This window comes from Octopus sinensis, linkage group LG22, assembly GCF_006345805.1.
Source record: "Octopus sinensis linkage group LG22, ASM634580v1, whole genome shotgun sequence".
Lineage (NCBI taxonomy): Eukaryota > Metazoa > Mollusca > Cephalopoda > Octopoda > Octopodidae > Octopus > Octopus sinensis.
The window spans coordinates 18,957,413-18,973,584 of NC_043018.1; the positions used below are offsets into that span (position 1 = coordinate 18,957,413).

Here is a 16,172-nt window from a genome sequence, read left to right on the forward strand (position 1 = left end):
CGACTTAAAGACAGACACATTCCACTTCTACAGGAAGCTGAATGAGGACACCATTATATTCGCATGAGTGAAAGAGAGAGAGAGAGAGAGAGAGAGAGTAAATTGCAGCAGTGCCCATTTTATATATATATATATATATATATATATATATATATATATACATAATGTGCACCCATATTAACTATTTCTTCAGTTCTGCTACTACATACCAAGCCTTCACAAAAGTAAAAGAGAGAGAGACAGAAAAATAAAAGGAGGTCTGGCGAACCAGATGGCTGCACCAGACTCCAATCTGATCTGGCAGTGTTTCTACAGCTGGATGCCCTTCCTAACGCCAACCACTCCGAGAGTGTAGTAGAAACTTTTACGTGCCACCAGCACAAGGGCCGGTCAGGTGGTTCTGGCAACGGCCACGCTCAAATGGTGCCTTTTATGTGCCACCTGCACAGGAGCCAGTCCAGCAGCACTGGCAACGACCTTGCTCGAATGTTTTTTCATGTGCCACCAGCACAATTGCCAGTAAGGCAATGCAGGTAACGATCACACACGAATGGTATTTTTTACATACCACCGGCACGGAGACCACCTTGTTGCTCTGGCAACGATCACATTTATATGGTACTCTTAGCACTCCACTAGCACAGATGCCAGTCACTGAATTTGATTTCGATTTCACTTGCCTTTAGTGTCCAATGAAGGAAAGGTACGCATAAGTGGGCTGGTTACACCCCAGGCATAGGCCACAAGGTTACGGTCTCACTTGAGCTTGCTGAGTCTTATCAAGCACCGCATATTTCCAAAGGTCCTGGTCATTAGTCATTACCTCGGTGAGGCCCAATCTTCGAAGGTCATGCTTCACCACCTCATCCCAGGTTTTCCTTGCTCTACCTCCTCCACTAGGGTGTGGCACTTTTTCACACAGCTATCCACATCCATTCTTGCCACATGGCCATACCAGCGCAGTAGTCTCTCTTGCACACCACATCTGATGCTTCTTAGGTCCAACTTTTCTCTCAAGGTACTTACACTCTTTTGAGTATGCACACTGACATTACACATCCATCGGAGCATACTGGCTTCATTCCTTGCAAGCTTATGCATGTCCTCAGCAGTCACAGCCCATGTTTCACTGCCATGTAGCATGGTTGTTAATACACATGCGTCATACAGTCTACGTTTTACTCTGAGCAAGAGGCCCTTTGACACCAGCAGAAATCACTTTGTCACCCAGAAATCTGGATGGTTTTATATTTACAGATATTCATTAGTATGTTACATATTTTTATAAATCATATACCATATATTAGCGCTTTCGTACACTCTAGAGTGGACAAAAGTGCTGATATATGATTTATAAAAACATGCAACATACTAATGAATATCTGTAAATATAAAACCATCCAGATTTCTGAGTACCTCATTTCTTCTAATTATATATATATATATATATATATATAATAATACGGTAAATGGAAGACAGAAGATGGAAGACACAATTTTTATTAATCACTACAATTGTTTCAAACACTGTGAAACTGACCGTGCTTTACCATGAAGCCATCTGTGTAAGTGACCGTGCTTTACCGTACAGCCATCTGGTTCGCCAGACCTCAGTAAGCTACCAGGTATAAACTATTCGTTTTATTATCTAATACACACGCATATATATATAAATGTATATACAACGGGCTTCTTTCAGTTTCCATCTAGCAAATTCACTCATTATAAATTGGTCAGCCCAGGGCTATAGTAGAAGACACTTGCCCAAAGGGCCATGCAGTGGGACTGAACCCAAGACCACATGGGTGGAAAGCAGGTTTCTTAACCACACATGTACGTATGCATGCATGCATGCGTATATGCATGCATGCGTGTGTGTGTGTATGCATGAACGTACGTATATATATATATATATATATATATATATATATATATATATATATATACATATATATATAATATATATATATATACACACACACATGTGGGTATATGTATGCGTGTACATAAATACCTGTCAACATGTGTCCTTACATAACATGTCATTGCTTGGTGCACGTGTGTCGTCGTACATTCATGTGTGGTATATACATGTGTAAACACTCAAGAATTTGTATGTGCGTGTGTAAGAGAGAGAGACACAGAGAGTGTGTATGTGTGTGCATGCGTGTGTGTGTGTGTGGGTGGGTGTGTCGCAGAACACGTGAAAATAATTCACGTTTCAAATCAGAGTGAAGAGAGTCGTGGCCGTGAACGTGTGTGTGTGGATTGCGTACGTCCTACGTCTGTGTCCTTACACCAGTGTGTGTGTGTGTGGATTGCGTACGTCCTACGTCTGTGTCCATACACCAGTGTGTATGTGTGTGTGAATGAAAGAAAGTTGTGTCAGCATGTCACTACGTAATTGCATCAGCGTATCCGAGTGTGAAAGATAGTATACCAAAACATCCAGTGTATGTGTGTATATATATATATATATATATATATATATATTTGAGAAAGACAGAGAGTGTAACGGAATGACACAGGAAAAGGGTGTGTATGTGTGTGTATATATATATATATATTTGAGAAAGACAAAGAGTGTAACGGAATGACACAGGAAAAGGGTGTGTATCTGTGTGTGTCACATAGCGCTCTACTGTACGCTAGATTAAAATGTGTGAATGAAACGGTAGTACTTGAATGAAACGGCATTGAGAACATTCTTGTATATCCATGTTGCATTCGGGGCTATACGGAATAATAAAGGCTGTTGCTATCTCCTAGCAAAAAATAACAAACAGACACACATTTATACATACATGTACAGACACATATATATGTACGTGTGTGTGAGTCTATGAGAGAGTGTCACTGGTTGGTCTTAGCAGCTGATTTCTGCAATGCTTGTCTCCATTCACCAAAATATTTTTAAACATCGGAAGATATCAGGCGTGTGTGTGTGTATCTGTATATCTGCATATCTATCTACATAGATATCTTTGTGAATGTATGAAGTTGTATGTACGTGTATATATGTAAGCAAGTGTTCGATATCTCCCGGTGTCATTTAAGTATACGCGTTTTTTTTTTTCCTATTGATTTCTCCGTCTATGTTAAGTACACGGGTCTTTCATAAACATAAAAAATAAAATAAGTGTGGCCAGAGTAGTGAAGGTCATCCATTTCTTTCCATTCCGCAGCACGTTACTTACTGGTACATATATTTCAAAAGATACCAAGACCCTGCCCCAAACTCTGGCTGATTTACTCAAGATCGAAAAGTGTTGAACCACACCTTACATCTGGATTTGTTTAGAAGTCTTCAGATTCTGACGTAGACCGAAAACTGAAGAACAGGGGTGTTTTTACTCCACCTTATGCCCTCCCTTACAGTATACAGAAATGAATAAAGGTATATCTTTAATTCAGAGAACAAACATTATCACACGTGTTACGTCTGGTGACTTAAACATCAACCACAGATGTCTGTCCTTTCTTAGGCCCTAAATAAAGCCCCAAAATTGGGAAGATAGATGGACGGATGGATGGATAGATAGACAGACAGACATATTAGAATGAAACTTGCAACATTCGACACCCTTATTCTATACGTGCTGCAAATGAAAAAATATATAAAATCCACAAAAACAAAACCAGGGAAAATTATTATAATATAATATATATATATATATATATATATACACACACACACGGTATTTTAAAGAGAAAGGGCCCGTATAGTTTCTTTATACTTTCATTTTAATTCTACATCAACAATTTAGTGAAGTTGAGTGTCAGCATATAATTTTAATGCTGTGGGCTGATATTACATATTGGTTTCATATATTTAAAATGTTCATATATTTAAATTTGGTTGTTTACGCACGCATCTTCTTTAAATACAGAGATGGAAAGACGTAGAGTGAAAAACAGCTGTACATGTGAATACATACACACGTTTATTTAAGTGTAACGTTACAGGTAATACGAGTGTATATATAAATACACTCAAAATAGTTTGTTTACACTCTAATAACTGTTATATTCAGCTGTTTATATTGGAGAGAGACGGACAGAAGGAAGTGTTGTCAGACATTCCCACACATATACGTCTGCATATACACGCCACGCACGAAAGTTTATAGGTATGAGTACCTTCTGAAAGTTATGAGGAAACAAAGTCGGGGAGGGGCACCTTTGCGTATGTATACATGTGTGTGTGTTTGTGTAGTTGCTATGTATGTATGTATGTATGTATGTATGAATGTATGCATGTGTAGCAATGAATGTATGTATATATATATATATATATATATATATATATATATATATATATAATATATATATATTATGTATGTATGTATGTATGTATGTATGTATGTATGTATGTATGAATGTATGTATGTATGTATAATTATGCGTTTCTAAGAGTGTAACACGTTTTTTTTTCTTGCCCTTCATATCCAGCGATGCCGGTTTCGGTTTCAGGCATATATAACAATACTGTTACAGTTTCTGTCGAACTATATCCTATATCATAAGATCCCGTCTTTTACTTATTCAATAATTGATATACACGAGAAACATTTACAAAAACTTCCGTACGTAACCTACGTAAATGAAACAAAATGCAACAATAACATGAGGCGGAGGGTACACACCTGTTTCGGCTTTTAAAGATCCATCTACACGGCTACACCAAAGGAAATGATTTCCATCCACGATTATAAAATGATTATCGCTCTGGTAAACTTCCATGATAGTTGTAATCACAATAATAGTAATTCACACTCTATCTCTGTGTATATATATATATATATATAAACAATAACAACAACGGCCTCAACTGTCAGTCGGCAAGCAAAGGATGTTGACTAGCTGTAGAGACGGTGTGTATATAGTTTTGATAAAAAGAGAGAGATACACTAAGCGATCAGTGATGACATCTTTCACTTTCTCTCTCTATCAGATTCTACTTTCTCTATTGACACACCTTCTCTCTCATTCCCGCACTTTCTCCTCACACTAAAGAGTTCGCTTCCGTTTATTTTTCTACTACTACGTCCGACAACAAACACCAACCGATCTATTACTACATCGCTTCTATTCCTACCACTAACACCCTGTTACTTACTATACTACGACTTCCACCTGCAGACTATTACTCTATCAAAATTCTCATCATCGCCATTCTATTTTTATATAATTACTCCCCCTCTATCACCCTCCCTCTTCTTATTACTCTTTCACTTTCACCTCACACTCACCCCTCACGCTCCTCTATTACTATATCTGTACTCCTACCCTGACTATCTCACTGCTCCCACCGTTACCACTCCTCCCCATCCTCCTACCACCTCTATATCATGTTACCACAACAAAAATGGCTACCCAATGTCTTATGTCGCTTTTGTCGGATTCTCCTGTTATCTTTCATCTAATCCGCCACCATCTTCTATAAAAACCGCTTCGATCTCATCGGGTTTTTATTCCATTGACATCATTAGAAATCCAACTAATTTTCAATTATAATTATGTACGGACAGGAAGAAGGTAATGTTTCCATTTTGTGTTGATGTTTCAAATGATTTCCAACATCATTGTTTCATAATTAATAATCATAAAATCGCGAAAACTTCTCCATTGTAGTTTTCCTATTTTCACATAATTTCAACATTAATTTCTCCTTTGTTCTTTTATTAAAATTTCTAAAAAAAAAAAAAAAGATCCACGAAATTTCGCCGTGTTTACAATAAACCCACATATCCAAAATAGAGAGTGAGCCGCAGAAGCAATTCCTCAAACCAGGGAACATATTCGAAACATATATATGCATGTAGGGATGCAGTGGTGTTCATGCATGTCTCAAAGACAATATTAATTAAAGCAGTTGCTTATACAAATGAATCTTGGATGAGAAAATTTCGGTTTGAGTGTAATTAGTGCCAAGATTTATTTAATTAGCATCAACAATTCACCCCACCCCCCTTTTTTTGTTTTTTCATTAGCAAAAAAGGAGTTTAGCATTTAAATTAGTGCATGAGAAGAGCTGTGATCTTCATGCCTTTCCATAAAATAAGAACCCCTTGAATAGAGGAACAGGGTTTGGCGAACAATAGAGACAGGTGCTTGTTTTCTTTTGGTCTTTTCTGGTGGGAGTTTGGTAAATTGGTTTTTGTGGGTGTCCCCCTTTTCTAAGCTCCTGGTTCTTTTCTCGATGGTTTTTTTATGTTTATAATAAAAAGATTTAAAGATTATGATAAACCATACGTTGAAATATAAGAGAAAAAACATCGAATGAAGGTGTACTACACAATATATTATTTTAGCAATGTTGTCAGAAATACCAATTGTCAAGATAACAAGGAATCTCTTGGACAAAAACCTTTCATGATAGTTTCAGGTGGTGTAGATTCCGATTATACCTTAATTTGGTGTGAACATTTTTTTTCTGGGGCTGGGGAGAGGAGTATCGGGTAATTCACACGAGTTGACTTTGTTTCCTCATAACTTTTAGAAAAGGGAGTAATATATTTGGTAGTGAAATTTTCTTTCAATTATAGTTATATCGAAATTTAGGCGATCCTTCGGTATAGGTACTGTATGTACTGGAAATGGTTTTTGTTTACATTTCTGAAGATAACAGAAACCCTTTTCTCCCACCCCTAACCCTAACCCCCCATATATATAATAAAAAAAAACACTTTCTTGAAATGTATCCAGTACCTATACCGAAGTTACGCCCGAAATTTAATATATAAAAAAAAGAAATTGATAGACGCGCACAGATATACATATCCACAAAATGAAACTTGAAATTCTGAAGAAAAAAATTACCCAACGTGTATACAACTACTTCGTGTGTGTGTGTGTATATATAAAATTCCGATATGATCTTAATCTACGCCGTCTGAAAGGTGTTTATAGAAAATTTCATGAAGAAATATCTATATTTGTGAAAATTGTGAGGAAACGGTCAGGAGAGATGTGTATATACGCAGTTATGTCCGTAATATTTATTAGCAATATTGTCGCAAATACCAACGTTTAGATAACGACGAATATTTCGTATATGGCTAGAATTCTTGAAGAAGAAGAATAACTGAAGCTAAATAAATAGATTTGCTTTAGAGTTTGTTTTTTTTTTATCTATTTAGCTTCAGTTCTTCTTCTTCAAGAATTCTAGCCATATACGAAATATTCGTCGTTATCTAAACGTTGGTATTTGCGACAATATTGCTAATAATATTACAGACACAACTACGTATATACGTGAGTTCAAATTCCGCCGAGGTCGACTTTGCTTTTCATCCTTTCGGGGTCGATAAATTAAGTACCAGTTATGCACTGGGGTCGATATAATCGACTTAATTTGCTTCAGAGTTTTTTTTTTTTATCTATTTATTTTAGTCGTCACTTATGGTATATAAATAGAAGAGAATGCCAGAGAAATATTAATGGTAACAAGAGCCGGTTTCAAAGCATTGGTGCTTGTTATTATAACGTTCATTTTATCTCTTATTGGAAAATGGCAAAGTGTCATGCAGTATTTCGTTACTTAGGTTCCGACCAACCTCTCCACAAAATCCACCAGACTTTACACTGATACTCCATCAGTTATGACAATTGTTCCAGTAGCTCCGATCAGCGGAACAGCCTGCACGTGAAATTAACGTGCAAGTGGCTGAGCACTCCGCAGACGTGTGTCTTCATCATCATGGAGTGGAAGCACAAACGATGTGTACCCTAAAACATAAATTACAAGAAAGAATCAAAAGGTGAATTCTTTAAGCTGAGCCAGTTGGCAGGAGACACACGGACAGACCAAGAACCACGATGGTTAAATAATAATCCACAGTTTCAGTTGGTCGTCTTTGGGAATCCAGTAGGAAAGTCTAATGAATGCTGCTTCCGGTTAGACCCAAGGGGGGAGGTCATCATCATTGTTTGACCGTGGTCGAGACAATGGAATTTACCACGCTACGCCAGACTTTACCGGTCCATCATAGCATTACGGAGGTCCTGTTGCTGGATGCCTGTATCCCTGGAGATTACATCAGGGTAGGAGAGTGTGCGCCCTCTGGTATCGTGAGTAGATGGCTTCCAGAGGAGAAGAGTAGAAATTGCCTCGTTTTCAGCTCTACAACAATGTCCAGCAAACTGACCTAATGTGGCTAAGACTGGCCCCTTTGAATTACAGGTACTGCTCACAGAGGCGAGCTGGCAGAATTGTTAGCACGCCGGGCGAAATGCGTAGCCGTATTTCGTGTGTCGTTACATTCTGAGTTCAAATTCCGCCGAGGTCGACTTTGCTTTTCATCCTTTCGGGGTAGATAAATTAAGTACCAGTTACGCACTGGGGTCGATATAATCAACTTAATACCTATGTCTGTCCTTGTTTGTCCCCTCTATGTTTAGCCCCTTGTGGGTAATAAAGAAATAGGTACTGCTCACAGAGTGGACTGGAGCAATGTGAAATAAAGTGTCTTGCTCAAGGTCACAATGCATCACGGGATATCGAACTCATGACCGTACGATCGTTAGCCGAGAACCCTAACCACTAAGCCACACCGTGTTTCAAACAGTGGTGTGCTTTTTCTATGTAAATATCAGTCTGATACGTTGTGGAAGAAGGAAAAAAAAATAAGAACCCATAGATGTTGTTTTTGACATGTGACTGAACTGTGTCCCTTGTTTTAAACCATTTCCTTATGCATTATAGATTCGTTCTTCACACGTTTATGACCATTCTTAGTTTATCTTATGTCCGTTGTCCAGAAATCTATCATCACACGTCTGTGACCTCTTCAGCAATCCTTTCCCTTCACATGTGTCCTTTTGCTTTGCTTAATCACTATCATACAAGTGGTATTATTCTTTTGCAATCTTCTGTGAAAACATGTTCGGCCATTGAGCTGTTCATGTTTGAAGGACTTGGAGAAATGTGACCTTTCTTGGAGACAGTTAAGAGCTGGGGATTGGAAGGGCATCTTTCTATATGAAATTTTCCTCATTAATTTACATCTGACCCATGGAAAAATGGACGTTAAAATTATGATGCATGTATACGACATCAAATTGCTTTTATTATTTCCTTCATGTGCCTTACTATACTATATACAGCTTGACAAAGACAAAAATAAATAACATCAGTTTAACCTTTTATTCATTATTCCTATTTTTAGACTCTCTTAAACATATTCCTTAAAAAAATCCAACAGAATCATCATCATCACCAGTTAATGTTCGCTTCTGTGCTGGCCGGGTTTGGATGGAGAGCTACACCGGGCTCCAGTGGTCTGTTTTGGCATGGTTTCTGCGGCTGGATGCCCTTCCTAAAGCTAACCACTTGACAGTGTACTGCATGCTTTTTATGTAGCACCAGCACGGGCACATTTTGCATGGTGCCAGCACAGGTGTTTTTTAAGTGCCGCCCACACAGGTGCTTTTTTATATTGCCAGGTTTTAATCTAACCGTTGGCATGTACAAAAGTCTTAGTGAAAAACAATTAACATTCTGATGTAACATAACACTGTTAATTGATTAATTTTGTAGTGATTTAGTGGCTAGACAGTTGATATATATATATTTATATGTATAGCCTCGCCTCCCCCGTGCCGGTGGCACGTAAAAAGCACTATCCGATCGTGGCCATTGCCAGCCTCATCTGGCATGTAAAAACCACCATTCGGCAGTGGCCGTTTGCCAGCCCTGTCTGGCACCTGTGTCGGTGGCACGTAAAAAGCACCCACTACACTCACGGAGTGGTTGGCGTTAGGAAGGGCATCCAGCTGTAGAAACATTGCCAGATCAGACTGGAGCCTGGTGCAGCCTCCTGGCTTCCCAGACCCCAGTTGAACCATCCAACCCATGCTAGCATGGAAAGCAGACACTAAATGATGATGATGATATATATATATATATATACATATACACATACAGGGGTTGGACAAAATAATGGAAACACCTTAAACAAATTTATTTTAATATGTGGTAGGTCTGCCTTTGGCAGTTATTACTGCTTGAATTCTATCAGGTATGGACTCATACAAAGTTTGAATTGTTTCCAAAGGAATTTTTGTCCATTCTTCAGCTAAAACAGTCTCCAGTTCTTGTAGTGAAGATGGTGGAGGATATCGACTCCTTACTTGTTTTTCTAAAATGCACCCTAAATGTTCAGTAATATTGAGACCTGGGGACTGTGGTGGCCAGGTAAGATGTTCAACTTCACTAGAATGTGCCTCGTGCTATTCAGTAACAACTTTATCTATGTCAATTGATGCATTATCATCCTAAAGAAATTGTGCTTCCTTCCGGAAACAGTTCTGCAACCATAGGAAACCATTGGGTCAGTGGATTTCCAAGATATAGCCCTCCAGATCATCACAGATCCTCTTCCATCTTTAACAGTTGGAAGAAGGCAGTCTGATGATTATATATATATATAAGTTCAGCAACAATTTAGATTCAAATGAATATGGTACTTAATTTAGATGCACCAGAATTTTGTATGGTGTTACCCATAAAAATTTGTGGGGTGATTATAATCAAAAATAAGCAACAAGAATGACTCCAGTAATTTGGTACAATTGTTGTAGTGTGAAACAATTGTACCAAATTACCGGAGTCATTCTTGTTGCTTATTTTTGATATATATATATATGCATACAAATACATTCATACAACTGGCTTCTTTCAGTTTCTGTTTACCAAATCCACTCGCAGGGCTTTGATCAGCCCAAAGCTGTTGTAAAGGACACTTACCCAAGGTGCCATGCAGTGGGACTGAACTCAGAGCCATGTGGTGGGGAAAGCAAACTTCATACCACACAGCCACACCTGTTAAATGTTGTTGTTGTTGTTATTTACTCTCAGATCAGCCCTGACCAAGCAGACCAGTGTTTTTGCTAGTCATGTTCATCTTATTTCTTGTAGATTTAAGATTAGACCATCCAGTTTCTTGTATTGTTTAAGACAATGTGATTTGAGAAAATTTGGCTGCTATTTCTACCTCCTCAAACAACCACCATAGAGAACATATAGTGGGTGGTATTAGTAGTATCATATTTCCACTTTGTAAGGTCAATGCAGTTGTTTAGATTGTTGCCAGTTGATTGAAACAGAAGGATGGTTTGAGGAAAGTGCTTAAAATGTCCTTTTGAAAATTAATCAGTACCAGTAATCCTACTGGAGGTAACATTTTAGGGATAGAAGTGCACTTTGTAGTCTAAGTAGGGGGTCTATTTCATGTTCCATAGCTTTGAAGAGATAAATACATTTTAAAAATACATTTGTGTGCATTTTATATCAACTCACACCGAAGGCTTGTACAGGAAGGATTTGAACTCTGTATTGCAAGTTAACATTATGGTACATATTAGCAGCTAATTGGACTGAACCATGGCAAGCTCACAGAACATTTGTCAATGTTTGAGAGTTAAGTAACTTGACTTCAGTGTTGTGCTGATGATGATAACAGACCAGTCAAAAAATCTGTCGTTACAACAATTAAATTTGGCTGTGTGGTAAGTAGCTTGTTTACCAACCACATGGTTCCGGGTTCAGTCCCACTGCGTGGCACCTTGGGCAAGTGTCTTCTACTATAGCCTCGGGCCGACCAAAGCGTTGTGAGTGGATTTGGTAGACGGAAACTGAAAAGAAGCCCGTCGTATATATATATATATATATATATATATATGTGCATGTCTGTTTGTGTGTCTGTGTTTGTCCCCCTAGCATTGCTTGACAACCGATGCTGGTGTGTTTATGTCCCCCGTAACTTAGCGGTTCGGCAAAAGAGACCGATAGAATAAGTACTGGGCTTACAAAAGAATAAGTCCCGGGGTCGAGTTGCTCGATTAAAGGCGGTGCTCCAGCATGGCTGCAGTCAAATGACTGAAACAAGTAAAAGAGTAACACCTTCAAACACTTTTCAATTTTCTTGGTATTGTCACCTTATATTCCAGATTTTATCCTCTTTATTTAACCAGCTGCATTGATCTTGATATTAAGATCATGGCTATTGAAGGGGCAGCCTTTCTGTTATTCTTTATGGTTTATGTAATTTCTGATGATTGGTAGTATGTTTTTTTTTTGGTAGATCCTGTGCTGGAGGAAGAAGACGGAGAGGAAATTACCCCGGATCTGTGGCAAGAAGCTTGCTGGATCGTCATCAGTTCATACTTTGATGAAAAGGGTTTGGTGAGGCAGCAGCTGGATTCCTTCGATGAATTCATTCAGATGTCTGTACAGCGGATTGTTGAGCATTCTCCTGCCATCGATCTGCAGGCTGAGGCACAGCATACATCAGGCATAATCGAGACACCTGTAAGTAATAAAGACTCTTCTGTTTATGTGTGTTTGAAACAATATGTAAATTGATATCTCTCTATATATAAACGGCAGTTTGTGTGTCTGTCAGGTTGTACCCTCACCCTGACCACGGCTTTCAACCGATTCTGATGAAACTTGACACACACATAGCCCAATATCATAATTCAAAACTAACGCAGTGAAAATTTTGAAAAGTTCCCCCAGTTCTGAAAAAATCAATAAATTCGACATGGGGTCGAGAATCTAAGCTTTTTATATGCAACACATTTTTCTGTCTACGGGACACAACTCGACCTTTTTATCGCCCAAAGGGACAGCTAGGAACATCGTATACACAGAAGTATTCGAGTGAAGAGAAGACATTGCAACCTACACATGCGCCTTCGTTCCCAAGAGGGAAAAGGACTAGATTGGGATTAGTCGTTGCCTGCTAGGGGCTCTTACATACCCGGGCCTGCTAGTTTAGTTATGAAACCATCATGAGTCAAATATGTTATGTTATTCTGGCAGGTTTTAAACTCCCTCTTTCCCCATAAGATAGTATCTAAACCAGTGAATCTCAACTGGGGTCCATGAAAGATTTTTAGGGGTCCACAGTAGTAGTTTATGGATAAATGAAAAAATTTTGCTTCATCATCATCATCATCATCGTTTAACGTCCACTTTCCATGCTGACATGGGTTAGACGATTTGACTGAGGTCTGGTGAACCACATGGCTGCACCAGGTTCCAATCTGATCTGGCAGAGTTTCTACAGCTGGATGCCCTTCCTAACGCCAACCACTCCAAGAGTGTAGTGGGTGCTTTTACATGCCACCGGCATGAGGGCCAGTCAGGCTTCTGATATATTTAATGCGAGAAACAAGTTTCTTTCTCCTGTTTTATATATTCCAGCTTACACAAATGAATTTTGAAAGAATTATTTATAAAACTAGTTTTTAAATATTGAATGGCTGTGGTGGGATCCACAAGAATAAAATAGCAATCAAAGGAATCCCTAGATAAATGGTTGAGAACCTCTACTTTAAATTATGGGTGATGAGTCAAGCCAGTGTCCCAGTTTGAATTCTTACTTCACTGATATCACAAATTTCTTACCTTTACAAAATATGCAAGCATTAAGACGACATCTGTCTCCCAACTCCTTCGTTTTCATCAATCTTAGACTTCACTGTATTCCACTGAATTCTCTAGTTTTATATGTAAACTGATAAACGCCAACTGTTGTGTGGCTGTGAATTTACCTGCATACCTGCTTGTTCTAAGAGGCAACAGGAACATCATCCAACTGTAAAGTAAAATTATTTGACCCTGGCCCAGAAGAAGGTAAAAGCAAATTTGAGCCACTGGTCACGTTTGTCTTTGTATGTTTAAGGCCGATTCCTTATTTCGTCATTTTCCCCCTAAAAAAACTACTTCTCATGCTTTTATGACAATTAATGAAACAGTGAACAAATAGAAGTTTGACACTTATTCAATTGGACACTTTTGCCAAACTGCTAAGTTACGGGGACATAAACAAACCAACACTAGTTGTCAAGTGGAGGACAAACACAGATGTACATATATGACAGGCTTCCTCACTCAAAATGCTTTGGTTGACCCTGGGCGACAGTAGAAGTCACTTGCCTGAGGTGCCATGCAGATGGGTGAAATGGAATTCATTGAAGCAGATTTTCTACAACTGGACGCTCTTCCTGCCATCAACCCTCACTTGTTTCCAAGCCAGGTGAATGTTTCCCAATGGCCCAGCATATTTATCACGGAACACTAAACAAACATCATGCTCTTTTACAATCATCTCATGATATGAAGACAAAACTACACACAAACACACACACACACAGAGCAGCTTCTTTCAGATTTCATTTACCAAATCCACTCCCAAATCTTTGGTTGGCCCAGGGCTATAATAGAAGCCACTTGCTCAAGGTGCTGCATGCTGGTTCCACCGAGGTCGACTTTGCCTTTCATCCTTTCGGGGTCGATAAATTAAGTACCAGTTACGCACTGGGGTCGATGTAATCAACTTAATACCTATGTCTGTCCTTGTTTGTCCCATCTGTGTTTAGCCCCTTGTGGGTAATAAAGAAATAGGTATTGAACCGAAGGCCACATGATTGGTAGGCAAGCTTCTGAACCACATAACTAGGCCTGGACCTATTAGAGCAAGTTACATACGAGAACCATTTCAGTCAGCTGAACCTGTTTCCTACAAGTTGTTGTATTAATTAAAAGAAATCAATATTTCTCGGTTTTGTCTGCTTCGTTATAATTAACTCCTCTCGTTCACTACATCCTTTTATATCCCTCAAACAACTTTTCTCCTTTTTTTTTTTTTTTTTACTTCAAAAATTTTATGTTCGTTTGAAGAAAGGCTTAGAATGAATGAATGATTAGACGTATTTGCTAGAATATGCTACAAAGGAGTGGCTGTGTGGTAAGTAGCTTGCTAACCAACCACATGGTTCCGGGTTCAGTCCTACTGCGTGGCATCTTGGACAAGTGTCTTCTGCTATAGCCCCGGGCCGACCAATGCCTTGTGAGTGGATTTGGTAGACAGAAACTGAAAGAAGCCTGTCGTATATATGTATATATATATATATATATATATGTTTGTGTGTCTGTGTTTGTCTCCCTAGCATTGCTTGACAACCGATGCTGGTGTGTTTATGTCCCCGTCACTTAGCGGTTCGGCAAAAGAGACCAATAGAATAAGTGCTGGGCTTACAAAGATTAAGTCCCGGGGTCGATTTGCTCGACTAAAGGTGGTGCTCCAGCATGGCCGCAGTCAAATGACTGAAACAAGTAAAAGAGTAAAGAGTAAATTAATCCAAAGACCCAGTCTTTGGGTAATGTTGTAGTACTTGATTTTATGCTCCAATTTATGGTCTGAAACTGATTTTGTTTTCTACTTTCAGCCAAGGTATGTCTTAAAATTTGAACAGATCTATTTATCTAAACCAACTCATTGGGAGAAAGATGGCGCTCCCAGTCCTATGATGCCAAATGAAGCAAGATTGAGAAATTTGACGTAAGTTGTTGGGGTTTATTTTATCTTTTACTGTGATGGTAGTGATGATGATGATGATGATGATTATCATGATGGTTGGTTTTGGATGTGTGACGATGATAACTTAAATGTTTCATATTTGTTAAACAATTAATAAACATTTACAGTTAGAATGAAGAAATTGAGAAAAGCCCCTACAAAATAAAGTGGCACAGCTAAGGACCTACCCTGAACTGAACCGGGTTCCAGTTGATTTGATCAGTGGAACAGCCTGCTCGTAAAATTACCATACAAGTGGCTGAGTACTTCACAAACACATGCATACCCATTTCTTTGCTACCCCCAAGGGGCTAAACACCGAGGGGACAAACAAGGACAGACAAACGGATTAAGTCGATTATATCGACCCCTGTGCCTAACTGGTACTTATTTAATCGACCCCAAAAGGATGAAAGGCAAAGTCGACCTCGGCAGAATTTGAACTCAGAACGTAGCGGCAGACGAAATACTGCTAAGCACTTCGCCCGGCATGCTAACGTTTCTGCCAGCTTGCTGCCTTAACGTAGTTCTCAGAGGAATTCAGGTGTGACTAGGCTGGCCTTTTGGAATACAGGTACAACTCTTTTTGGAGCAATGTGAAATAAAGTGTCTTGCTCAAGGACAGTGTGCACTGCCAGGAATCAAACAGTCATGAGTCAACCACCTTAACCATTTCACCACCTCTGTTTACTGGATTTCCAGAGTGAGAGTCCTCCATAGATTTGTCCTTTCCATAAATAAATTTCGGACAATATATATTACTTTACTACCCACAAGGGGCTAAACACAGAGGCGACAAAC

General features: G+C 38.9%; 2 protein-coding genes across 2 annotated transcripts in view; one reads left to right on the plus strand and one right to left on the minus strand.

Annotated features, from left to right (window-relative positions):
- LOC115223118 (phosphatidylinositide phosphatase SAC2-like) overlaps nucleotides 1–5,173 on the minus strand; it is a 612,947-nt gene extending 607,774 nt beyond the window's left edge. The window contains 1 exon segment of the mRNA XM_036512108.1: nucleotides 4,647–5,173. Coding sequence (XP_036368001.1) covers nucleotides 4,647–4,743 — 97 coding nt within the window. The 5' untranslated portion in view covers nucleotides 4,744–5,173.
- A 198-nt stretch (nucleotides 5,174–5,371) lies between these two features.
- Nucleotides 5,372–16,172, plus strand: part of LOC115223158 (DNA-directed RNA polymerase II subunit RPB2) — a 38,106-nt gene continuing 27,305 nt past the window's right edge. The window contains exons 1-3 of the mRNA XM_029793585.2: nucleotides 5,372–5,538; nucleotides 12,087–12,313; nucleotides 15,241–15,353. Of these exons, the coding sequence (XP_029649445.1) occupies nucleotides 5,520–5,538; nucleotides 12,087–12,313; nucleotides 15,241–15,353 (359 nt within the window). The 5' untranslated portion in view covers nucleotides 5,372–5,519. The remainder of the gene's footprint in view (nucleotides 5,539–12,086; nucleotides 12,314–15,240; nucleotides 15,354–16,172) is intronic.